At 40.0% G+C, this 13030-nt stretch overlaps 1 protein-coding gene across 3 annotated transcripts in view; it reads left to right on the forward strand.

Annotated features, from left to right (window-relative positions):
* The window catches only part of sh2b1 (SH2B adaptor protein 1), a 59194-nt gene that overhangs the window by 18933 nt on the left and 27231 nt on the right, over positions 1-13030 (forward strand). For 2 of the 3 annotated variants that reach the window (XM_063018662.1, XM_063018663.1), the window contains exons 3-4: positions 4043-6112; positions 8490-8591. In XM_063018662.1, the coding sequence (XP_062874732.1) occupies positions 4430-6112; positions 8490-8591 (1785 nt within the window). In that variant the 5' untranslated portion in view covers positions 4043-4429. Of the gene's footprint in view, positions 1-309; positions 713-4042; positions 6113-8489; positions 8592-13030 lie in introns of those variants that run through there. The other variant, XM_063018664.1, reaches the window with a different exon arrangement.

The following is a 13030-nucleotide window of genomic DNA, read 5'->3' on the forward strand; positions in this document are numbered from 1 at the left end:
ATTTGAAAGCTTAAAATATTTACTTTTTAGCAATGTAAGTAATTTTAGCTTACTTTGTTTATAAGTTATATTAAAAGTTATATGAAAAACAAAACATTGTAGTTCTGATCAATTCTGACTAATTAGTGTTTATATTTTGTATTATAACAAGGCTGTGTTTGTGTTCATATTGACAATATTTATATCAAACAAACCATCATCTGTTCATTTTCCTTCAAATAAATAAGCATAAAAAATCCAGAAAAAGTTCAGTGTTTGATAATGTTTTGCTATCATTGCAAAATGAAAGCGCACAGTAAACAGCAGCACCGTGACCCAGATCAACCACACAGCAGCATAAAATCATAACTGCTGCTGACCTGAGCTTCTCTTGTTCAAATTAAGACCAAATGCAGAAACTTTCAAAATCAATCAGATTTTGAAAGTAGAAAAAGAGAATACAGACTCTTTGCTCATCATTTTGGGACACTTTAACAGTGCCAATCTAATGACAGAAGTGCCCAAGTACAGACAGCATGTCACTTGTGCCATGAGAAAAGGGAACTCTTTGAATCATTGTTACACCATGAGTTGAATGTACTAAGAACAATCTTCAGCCTCTCTCTGCTAGTAACCCACCCGTCTCCCCCACCTTGGCTCTCTCATCTCTGCTACCCCACTCTTAATTACCAATAACGAGCAAGACGTTAACAGGCTCTTCAGGAAACAAAAGGTGAGAAAAGCACAGACGTTCACTGATATTTTTATTAGAAGTCATTAGAACTCGGCTCCATTGCCACATGCTATAAAATCTGCGATCATTCCAGTCCCCAAAAATGACTTATGGACTTAATGACTACGGGCCAGTATCCCTGTATAAGTTTGAACGCTTGGTCCTAGCCCACCTTAAGGCAATTACAAATCCTTTGCTGATTCCCCTGCAGTTTGCATACAGAGCAAAAAAGTTTGTTGATGATGTGGCCAATTTGTCCCTGCACTTGATGCTACAGCATCTTGACAGTTCTACAGTGCATAATATCATTAAACGATTTAAGGAGATTAAGCTGAACGCCCATGATCTTTTATTCCTTAGATAGCACTGCATCAAGAACCGCCACACAACAATAGCTGATATAACCACATGGGCAAGGGATTACTTTGGCAAACCTTTGTCAAGCACTACAATACGGAGTATTGCCACTTGAAACTTTACTGTGCAAAAAAGAAGCCTTATGTTAACCATGTCCAGAAGCGGCGTCAACTGACCAGACGCTCGCGGAATATAAATCAAGGAAAGTTTAATATCAAAAAGGCAAAAACCGTGTACAAAATCAGGTAGAGTCCAAAACCAGAGAATAAACTAAAACAGTAAACGGAAGACAACAGGGATTATACACGGTAACGGTTAGATTCAGACATTAGCACAAAAACGGGACACACGAACAGAAGAGTTTAATTAAGATTCTTTGAACCGAACACTGGCTGACCGGGGACATGTGATAGTCACGTGACAGTCTGTGGGAGCATGGGAATTGTTGTCTGTATTGTTAGAAGCAGATCTTAAGACCTCCATCCACCCCCCAGTCACAAGAGGACAAAATCAAAGCTGAGTGATTACTTGATGTCCCCCCAGTGTAGATACTAATACAGACTCACTTCAGTTGTGGAAACAGTAAACAGGCTCGTGTTCCTTTTAAGAAACCTGTAAAGATCTTATATGGTTTTGCACTTTTCTTAATGTAAGGAGATTCTACTGCACATTATTTAAAGTGAGTTGTTTGTGAGTTATTCTTATAAAGGATATAGTTAATTAAGATTTCTATTTTGTTTTAATTATTGTTGTATTGTTAATGTTATAAAGTTTGAGCTCCTTGAAAGGATAATTATAGGTGGTGCTGCTGTTACTATTTTTGCACTTCTGCAGTCTTTTAAATTAAATCGAAATCGTAATCAAGAGTCAGTAATAATTTTAAAATAATCGAGATTTTTTTTTTTTTGGCAAAATCGCCCAGCCCTACATCACAGTGAAAATGTGTGTTGTGGTCAGATGAATCAGCATTCCAGGTCTTTTTTTGGAAAAAATGGACGTTGTGTGCTATGGACCAAAGATGAAAGGACCATCAAGACTGTTATGAGGCTGTGTCAGTGCTCTTGGCAAAGGCAATTTACATTTCTGTGATGGCAGCATTAATGCAGAAAAGTACATTGAGATCTTGGAGCAACATATGCTGCCTTCAAGACATTATCATTTCCAGGGACGTCCATGCATTTTTCAACAAGACAATGCAAAACCACATGCTGCACACATTACAAAGGCATGGCTATGGAAGAAGTGGGTACGGGTATTGGACTGGCCTGCCTGCAGTCCTGACCTGTCCCCAATAGAGAATGTGTGGAGAATTTTGAAACAAAAAATGCGACAACGACGACCTCGTACTGTTGCACATCATAAGATGTGTTTGCAGGAAGAATGGGACAAAATAAAACCTGAAACACTAAATCGCTTGGTATCCTCGGTGCCAACATGTCTTTTAAATGTGGTGAAAAGGAATGGCAACATTACAAAGTGGTAAATGCTTTACTTTTTTTGGAATGTGTTGCAGGCCTGAAATAAGGGAATGGATGTTTATTAATAAATGAAATTAAGTTGACCAAACAAAACATGAAATATCTCAGGTTCATTCTGTTTGCAATGAACTAAAAGTCAAAGTACATGTAAGAAACGTTGTGTTTTTTTTTATTATTTCCATTTCCTATGCTGTCCCAACTTTTTTCTGATTTGGAGTTAACCCCAAAAGTTGGGACAGCATGAAAAAGTCTTTGGTTCAGAGCACACGGCGTCCATTTTTTCCATAAAAAGACCTGGAATGCTGATTCATCTGACCACAGTACACGTTTCCACTGTGTGATGGTCCATCCTAGATGCCGCAGAGCCCAGAGAAGTCGACGCCGCTTCTGGACATGGTTAACATAAGGCTTCTTTTTTTGCACAGTAAACTTTTAAGTGGCATTTGTGCATGTAACTCCATATTGTAGTGCTTCACAAAGATTTGCCAAAGTAATCCCCTGCCCATGTGGTTTCATCAGCTATTGTTGAGTGGCGGTTCTTGATGCAGTGCCATCTGAGGGATCGAAGATCACGGACATTCAGCTTAAGCTTGCATCCTTGGCCTTTACACACTGAAATTCCTCCCGATTCCTCGAATTGTTTAATGATATTATGCACTGTAGAGGGAGAAATATGCAAAGCCTTTCCAATCTTTCTTTGAGGTACATTGTTTTTAAACATTTCAATAATATTCTCATGCATTTGTTGACAAACTAGAGATCCTCTGGCCTTCTTTGATCACCAACGACTCAACCTTTCCTGGATGCTGCTTTTGTACCAAACCATGGTTTCAATCACATGTTGACATCACTTGTTTGGAATCACATAATTCTTTAGTTTTTTCAGCTCATTACTAGCCCTAAATTTCCCCTGACTCAAGTTTTTTTAAAATATATTGCAGGCCTGAAATGCAGAAATGGAGGTATATTTAACAAATTAAATAAACTTGACAAAAACATGAAAAATCTTGGCTTTAAACGGTCTGCAATCAAATTAAAGTCAAAGTAAATGTAATTTAATTTGCATTTTTGCAGTAAAATACATCACCTAGATGGCAACAAGCGTCTTTTTTAAATCCCATTGTACACCTTTGCATCAATGCTACCTTCACAGATATGCAAGTCACCCATGCTGTGGGCAATGATGCACCCCTATGCCACGACAGATGTTGGCTTTTGCACCTTTCACTGACTATGGTCTGGATGGTCCTTCTTGTCTTGTTGGGGCAGTGATGAGAGAGAGATGAGCTCGAATTAGACACACCTGGACTGGGTGGTGAAAAGAAAAAGAATTATTGACGAAACCCTTTAATCATTTAATAATGATTGATCATTATTATGAGACCTGAATAATTATTTTAATTTATGGCTTATTTGTGCATATATCTTAAGTGTCTCTCGAATACACCTCCATAGTGACAATAAACAGTGTTTTTTAATTCTTGTTTCATTGCAGGCCATGGATTTGCTCTTCTGGTTGCTTGTAGACCCCTAAAGAAACCAAAATCTCCAGAAAACAAATCTCATGAATATCATCTTTATCTTGTCAGCATCGCTTCATAATAAACACTATCTCTTCAACAGCAATTTTGAAGACACTCAACATGCAGCTGCTTATATATGAATTAAAAGAGTATAAAGAGTGCACAGGCCACTCTCCAGAAAGTCATTAAATTTCCTAAATGGGGGAGACTGTCATTAATCTCATTTTGGTCCATTATATTTCCCAGATCTACACACTGTGTATAGCTTTACCTAATGAACAGACCAAGCCTCCTCTTTACTCTCAAATTCTGACTATAAAAGTTTTTAGTGTTTAGGCTTAAAGGTTATTTAGTCAGTTATGAACGGCTCTTTATTGACCCCACACAGCTCACGGGCTGCAGCAAATTCGTCACCACTTCCACCATCCCCCTCTCCCTCTCCTTCACCTCCATCTCCCTCACTGCTGCCTCTTTCCGCTTGCCCTCCAACTTTACCTCCTCCGGATTCTACTGGTCAGATGTGTTCTTTGTCTGACACCCCAACACCCTCACCCTCTCCTTGCCTTAGCTGGACCGAGTTCTGTGAGCTCCATGCCCGAGTAGCAGCTGGTGATTTTGCACGTCATTTTAGGGCGTTTCTCCTGGAGAACCCACATTATTCACCTGATTCTGCTGCTGCATTTTGCCGCCGCTTTACTGAGAGATTTGTTAGACATTTTGAAAGTGAACTTGAGGAAAGTGGAGCAGTAAAAGAAGACACGGGGATCTGGGTCACCCAATCGGATGCCACTTCACTGGAAGAAGAGGCGACATCACCACCATTGCCGCCACTTGATGCAACAGCACCCTGCCCACAAACACCTTTAAGGGTTTCTCCCAAGCTACTTTCCTCTCGACAGCGATTGAACAGTCAAAGCAGGGACAGATTACAACACCCCACAGCTTTTCAGGACTCGTATACTCACACGCAAATTCTTCCTCCTTCCTCTTCCTCATCTTGTTCTTCCTCAACAGGAGGAAACAATGGACGGGGGGAAAATAAAGCATTGAATGTGAAGAAACATTCAGGCCACTTGCCTGGTAATGGAAATGAGGAAGAGGACATCTGGGTGGGTTCAGTGACAGGAGAGGAGGAGTGTGATGAATTAGCAGTAAAAAATGGTGAGGTTGATGACAGTGCTCTTGCGGAAAGACCCAATGACAGCCTAAATCTACTCAGTCCTTCTTCTGATGGACCACAAAATTCTGATGTAAAATGCAGCTCCTCAAGCACTGTTGGGCACTCTAAAACCAAGTTAAAGAAGCGTTTCTCGCTGCGCAACGTGGGCCGCAGTGTGCGAGGCAGTGTGAGGGGCATTCTGCACTGGCGGAGCTCCTCCAGTGACTCGCCTCAGAGCTGTGGCTCAGCTAATGTAATGCCTCTGCCCTCAAGCTATAGCTACACAATGGGCCTGCAGGATGTCAAGAGGAACTCTCAAGGTGCCCAATCAGCTCTCCCAGTCTCACTTTCCCTTCCCCTCTCACTCCCCCACTCATCCTCCTCCTTGCCACCCTCGTCCTCCAGCAGCGCCACCTCTCTGTCCTTTTCTGAAGCTCGTGATCGGAGGAGAAGTAATGGAGAAGGTGAGAAGGATAAGTGGACACACCGGCTGGAAAAGCTGCGGCTTTCCCGCTCACCACCTGCCATCCCAACACCTGTGGGGCCCTCTTCATCAATGCTGCACTCAACTCAACCCCCCAGGAAGACAAGCAAACTTGTTCGAGAGGGTGGAGTGAACGTCTGCTCCTTTACAGATGAATTTACCAACTCTCATGGGTTTTCAGGTTTCTCTTTTGGGTTTCTTTACCATGGCTTGGACAGTAACAATGCAGTCTCTGGGACTAGTGTGGAACAGGCAGGTGGACTACAGGCTCCAACCACAGGTGGAGCTTTAACTGGACATGGCTCTCGATGGCACAAATGTCGTCTGGCCCTAAAGAAACGAGAAAAAGAAGGAAGAGAGCGAGAGGATTACTTCCTGGAGTTTTACATCCCTCCAAAGGTAATTATTGAAATAATAACATACTTTTTAGGTTGGTGAAAATATAGCAGTCTTTCATGATGATTTTGCAGGTCAGCTTTGTCCTTTGTTTACACCAGCAGTGTTTCCCCCCCCCCCCAGTGTTTCAGTGTTGTTTTTTTAGGCTTTACTTTGCTTAATCGCTGTTTTCTATTCAATTGACTAAGTTTATTGTTAGTCACTTGACTTTACAATTATGTTGACATTTATTCTGTGATGAACCTAAACAGAGAAGAGGTGACAATTACTTTTTACCTGAAACCAACATAACATTTGAAAATGAATTCTCTTCCCACACTGTTGCTTTGTATTTCTAATGGTGTATGCACAGGTTAGAGTTTATGTGGTAAACAAGCATCTGTGAAATTCTAATTAAAAGTGTTTTATTATTTTTCATTACATTGGGCATTTTAATGACATGATCTTGGCTCAGCCTAGTCATTGGGAGCTGCACTTGTCAGTGTTTATCCCAAGCTCTGATAAAAAGTACGAAGGGTTGCGTCAGGCATCTTGGGTGAAAACTGTGACATATAAGATACAGTGTATCACAAAAGTGAGTACACCCCTCACATTTCTGCAAATATTTCATTATATCTTTTCATGGGACAACACTATAGACATGAAACTTGGATATAAGTTAGAGTAGTCAGTGTACAGCTTGTATAGCAGTGTAGATTTACTGTCTTCTGAAAATAACTCAACTCACAGCCATTAATGTCTAAATAGCTGGCAACATAAGTGAGTACACCCCACAGTGAACATGTCCAAATTGTGCCCAAAGTGTCAATATTTTGTGTGACCACCATTATTATCCAGCACTGCCTTAACCCTCCTGGGCATGGAATTCACCAGAGCTGCACAGGTTGCTACTGGAATCCTCTTCCACTCCTCCATGATGACATCACGGAGCTGGTGGATGTTAGACACCTTGAACTCCTCCACCTTCCACTTGAGGATGCGCCACAGGTGCTCAATTGGGTTTAGTCCATCACCTTTACCTTCAGCTTCCTCAGCAAGGCAGTTGTCATCTTGGAGGTTGTGTTTGGGGTCGTTATCCTGTTGGAAAACTGCCATGAGATGCCAGTTTTCGAAGGGAGAGGATCATGCTCTGTTTCAGAATGTCACAGTACATGTTGGAATTCATGTTTCCCTCAATGAACTGCAGCTCCCCAGTGCCAGCAACACTCATGCAGCCCAAGACCATGATGCTACCACCACCATGCTTGACTGTAGGCAAGATACAGTTGTCTTGGTACTTCTCACCAGGGCGCCGCCACACATGCTGGACACCATCTGAGCCAAACAAGTTTATCTTGGTCTCGTCAGACCACAGGGCATTCCAGTAATCCATGTTCTTGGACTGCTTGTCTTCAGCAATCTGTTTGCGGGCTTTCTTGTGCGTCAGCTTCCTTCTGGGATGACGACCATGCAGACCGAGTTAATGCAGTGTGCGGCGTATGGTCTGAGCACTGACAGGCTGACCTCCCACGTCTTCAACCTCTGCAGCAATGCTGGCAGCACTCATGTGTCTATTTTTTAAAGCCAACCTCTGGATATGACGCCGAACACGTGGACTCAACTTCTTTGGTCGACCCTGGCGAAGCCTGTTCCGAGTGGAACCTGTCCTGGAAAACCGCTGTATGACCTTGGCCACCATGCTGTAGCTCAGTTTCAGGGTGTTAGCAATCTTCTTATAGCCCAGGCCATCTTTGTGGAGAGCAAACAATTCTATTTCTCACATCCTCAGAGAGTTCTTTGCCATGAGGTGCCATGTTGAATATACAGTGGCCAGTATGAGAGAATTGTACCCAAAACAGCAAATTTAACAGCCCTGCTCCCCATTTACACCTGGGACCTTGACACATGACACCAGGGAGGGACAACGACACATTTGGGCACAATTTGGACATGTTCACTGTGGGGTGTACTCACTTATGTTGCCAGCTATTTAGACATTAATGGCTGTGTGTTGAGTTATTTTCAGAAGACAGTAAATCTACACTGCTATACAAGCTGTACACTGACTACTCTAAGTTATATCCAAGTTTCATGTCTATAGTGTTGTCCCATTAAAAGATATAATGAAATATTTGCAGAAATGTGAGGGGTGTACTCACTTTTGTGATACACTGTATGCAGACCAGAATGATCTGTTGTGGCAACCCCTAAATAAAAGGCCTTTAGCATTAGATTTTAGATTAGATTTTTTTTAAGGACATCACCTTAATATAGCAACTCTGTTAAGTGTTTTGCACTGTACCATTCATATATTAAATAACTAATGAGCTGTTGTCACTAATAATGTCTACGGTCATGTAACTGATGAGACCTATTAGATATCTTTGTTTCTACTTTGCAGTCCTCTAAATCCAGACTTACAATCCCATGCTGCTGCATCTTGGAAATAAGGAGCACTACAGCTCTTGAGGTGCCAGACAAGGAAAATACCTTCCTTCTGCAGGTTTGTTACAACAATTCTTTTAATTTCTTTTTTTCTCTCAGTTATGCCCCTCTATTCTAGGGTGTCATTCACAAAATTATTTTTGTTGTGACTGCCATATGTGAGACTGAATGTTTGGCTTTGCTGCTTCACACAAACACAACTAGAGGGAATGATGTCTAACATTAGTAACCTTAATTTGGAAGAGAAAAATGGTACTTTGACCAAGTCAATAAAATAGGTTGTGATCCTTATGCAGTTTCCCCTGAACTTTTGATCAAGCTCAACCAGATTTGGCTTTTCCTGACAAATGATATATATTTCCTAATAAATATTTACCTCATACACAACCGCTCTAGAGAGTCTAGAATAGAAGTATTAAAACGCACAGAAGCATATGACTCTTCATGTCTGGGTGGTTAAAGGATCCCATAGTGTTCATAAAGATGAAAAAAAAACCTATAGATAACATTTGCTAATGTTAGTAGCTGAGAGATAAACAGATTTCTTTTTAATGTAATGTTAGCTAGCAAAGAGCTGCTTCACATTATACTAGCCTGGTTCTGGAGATAGTTTAAATGCCGTTTGGATAAGGAAACATTAACAGTGTGTTTTGACACATTTTGCATGTAAAGTGCAGAGTTCCCCAGCTTCGGTTATGCAACCCCTTGCACTGCATAATTTGGTTTCCCAGGTTAAAATGCTTTATAAGCTAATTAATCCCTTTCTGAGCTGTATGAAGTGTGTACAACACAGAAAAACACTAACCAACCGTCTGGTATACTATAGTGACCAGTCATTCAAACAGGATTGCTACTGCTTTAATTTTGTTTTGCAATATTGTGCAAGCACTATGCAGTTCCTTTCCAAAAGGGACAGTTCTGTATTGTTATCCCTCATACTTTTTTATTTATTTTAAGCACTGTACTGTTATTTCTTATACTTACTTCACTCATTTGTGCGAATCATTTATTGAACTGTACAATCACTGTGGCTAATTGCACCATGACATGTGCTATGTATTTTTGGAGATGATAAAATTGACTATTTCTGAAAGTTTTATGTTTAAAAATTGTTCCGCAATGAAATGCAATGACTATAAATTCATAGCAACCGCATGAAAACTCAATTAAAAGCACCCTCTATTTTGGAACACTTGTATAACCAAAGCAGCTTTCTGAATATATCTTTGCAACTACATGAAATACCCTAACAACCACCTGTGAAACCTAAGCAGCCAGCTAGTATCAACTCAGCAACCACATATAATACTATAGGTTACAACTAGCAACCCATAGTCACTTAATGATTAGCCCCTTTTTCTTCTTTCAACCCTTTCTTCTCTTTGCACGTTGTGCAAGCACTATGTAAATAGTTATAATTATTATTATTTTTATTATTATAATTGAGGAGCAATACAAAATACAAAATCATAGAAACAAATAGATATAGCCAGCATAGCTTGAACCATTTAGAATACAATGTGACTGCATTGCCTTTTACACTTAATTTTATTTCTAACAGTTTATAAAAATACAGGACATCAGGAGCCATAATGAGAATGGAGGTGGCTTCATGGATTTTCGAATTCATATGTGGATCAGTTTCGCACATGGAGTATAATTTTTATATAGTTTACAAAAAGATTTGATACCTTTTTCATGCCATATTTTACAAGCTGTATCACTTAGGGCTGGAGAAAAATAAATAATTATCCAGAAAAATAAATAATTATCCAGTATATACATCATTACAGAGGATGTCGTGAACTTAAAATGCCGCTTAAACATACCAAATGCGGAGAGTGGAAAGCACCAATGTATTGGCAGAATAATTTGAAAGTTTACGTAGTAAGAATGTAATGAGTAATGCTCAAAAGGAGGGAGAAGAAAAGGATCGTGTTTCCAACTCACACAACTCCACGTAAATATGTGTCTCTGTGGCAATTTGTGCTCCTTTAACACAGCAACATTGTGTTTATACTGTAGCGATTTTTAAAAAGCGTGAGAAATCAACACTAGACAAAATTACAGTTATTAATTGAGGCTTTAATATCATCTTTGGTCAGAGCACGCCTTTATCTCATCAGGCATCTGCGCGCACAGATACACGTTACAGGCAAAATGAGCTCAGACAAACTTTATTTTAGATGAATTTGGATGGAATGCCCATGAACTGTACACGGAACATTACAAACACTGGTGTTAAATGGATCACAATGGACTGTATAAATGCTTTAGCATAGTTAACGATGTGGGTCGACATGACGTTATACTGCTGCACAGGGGCGTAACTGCGGGGGGGGGGGGTGGGGGGGGCTTTGGGACTTGGGGCAGGTGCACCGGGGCCCATGGCGGGTGGTGTCCTCCACGACATGAACTCAACCACTCACCTCACTGCCCCCCCCCATTGGCTGCACTCGCCAGGTCATTATTATTATATTACAATATTTTCGTTAAGTAAAATTAAAATAACTAAAACTGTGCATTAAAATACCAGTAGCAGGAATTTGGACTTGAAGTGTAACTTCTGAGTGAGTACTTTTAATTCATTCTGATCAGCTATCAGCATATGCAATTTGTTGAAGGGGCCCAAAATGTTTTTTGCACTGGGGCCCATGAGCTCCTAGTTAGACCACTGGTGTTGCATCTAGAAATGGTTCATATTATAAGCGCCTGTTTTCAGTGGCAGGGTTATGAACAGGAAAAAATCCTCACTTTTGTCAGATAATGTGAACAGACTTGTCATTTTGAATAACTGGCTGAAAGATTGGTAGCTTTTAACAACTCTATATAGGCATTGGCTGGCTTTCTAAAAATAATTTAGATTTAATAATTTTATTGGCCAGATCCAACCTTTAAGTAAATTCTTAATAGTCATTAATTAATTCTTGTCAGCTAATTCAATGGAAATCAAAGGACAATTTGTATGTGTTGAGCAAATTGGGCGTACTTTGTTGTTGTTGTTTAGCACTGTCAATATGCTGTATCTACAACCCCAAATCAGAAAAATTTGGGACAGTATGGGAAATGCAAATAAAATAAAAATGCAGTGTTCCTTACATCTACTTTGACTTTTATTTTATTGCAGAAAGTTTAAACCCAAGATTTTTCATGTTTTTGTCTGCTCAACTACATTTCATTTTTAATATACCTCCATTCCTGCATTTCAGGCCTGCAACACATTCCAAAAAAGTTGGGACGGGGCAATTAAGGGCTAGTAATGAGGTAAAAAAACCAAAATATAAATTTTATTCCAAACAGGTGATTGTAATCATAGTTTGGTAGAAAAGCAGCATCCAGGAAAGGCTGAGTCTTTGATGATCAAAGATGGCCAGAGGATATCTAGTTTGTCAACAAATGCGTGAGAAAATTATTGAAATGTTTGAAAATAATGTACCTCAAAGAAAGATTGGAAGGGATTTGCTAATTTCTCCCTCTACAGTGCATAATATCATTAAACGATTTAAGGAATCGGGAGGAATTTCAGTGCGTAAAGGCCAAAGGCGGAAGCTTAAGCTGAACGCTGATCTTCGCTCCTTCAGACGGCACTGCATCAAGAACCGCCACTCAACAATAGCTGATATAACCACATGGGCAAGGGATTACTTTGCCAAACCTTTTTCAAGCACTACAATATAGAGTTACATGCTTAAATGCCACTTAAAGCTTTACTGTGCAAAAAAGAAGCCTTATGTTAACCATGTCCAGAAGCGGCCTCTGACATATGCTGTCTTCAAGACGTTCATGCATTTTTCAACAAGACAATGCAAAACCACATGCTGCACACATTACAAAGGCATGGCTGCGGAAAAAGAGGGCACGGGTATTGGACTGGCCTGCCTGCAGTTCTGACCTGTCCCCAATAGAGAATGTGTGGAGAATTTTGAAAGGAAAAATGTGACAATGACGACCCCGTACTGTTGCACAGCTTAAGAGGTGTTTGCAGGAAGAATGGGACAAAATAAAACCTGAAACACTAAATTGCTTGGTGTCCTTGGTGCCAAAACATCTTTTAAGTGTGGTGAAAAGGAATGGCAACATTACAAAATGGTAAATCCTTTACTGTCCCAACTTTTTTTGGAATGTGTTGCAGGCCTGAAATGCAGGAATGTATGTTTATTAATAAATCTAATGAAGTTGACCAGATAGAACATGAAATATCTCAGGTTCATTCTGTTTGCAATGAAATAAAAGTCAAAGTAAATGTAAGAAAATCTGTGGGTTTTTTTTTTATTACATTAGACTGCTAAAGCTGATGCCATACAACAGAGACAGAGTAACTTGGATATGAATATCAAGTACTGATATGCAATCCAGGTTTCTCTGTCTATTGCCAAAATATTTATTACATTGTCCTTTTTAACATAAAACAGTCCAACGTTAAAATTTTTTTTTTTTGCTGTGCCCTGATACACATCATCAGGGCCTCGTGTTAATAGCCTTTCACGTAATTAATGG

The sequence above is a fragment of the Trichomycterus rosablanca genome, chromosome 22 (genome assembly GCF_030014385.1).
Source record: "Trichomycterus rosablanca isolate fTriRos1 chromosome 22, fTriRos1.hap1, whole genome shotgun sequence".
NCBI lineage: Eukaryota > Metazoa > Chordata > Actinopteri > Siluriformes > Trichomycteridae > Trichomycterus > Trichomycterus rosablanca.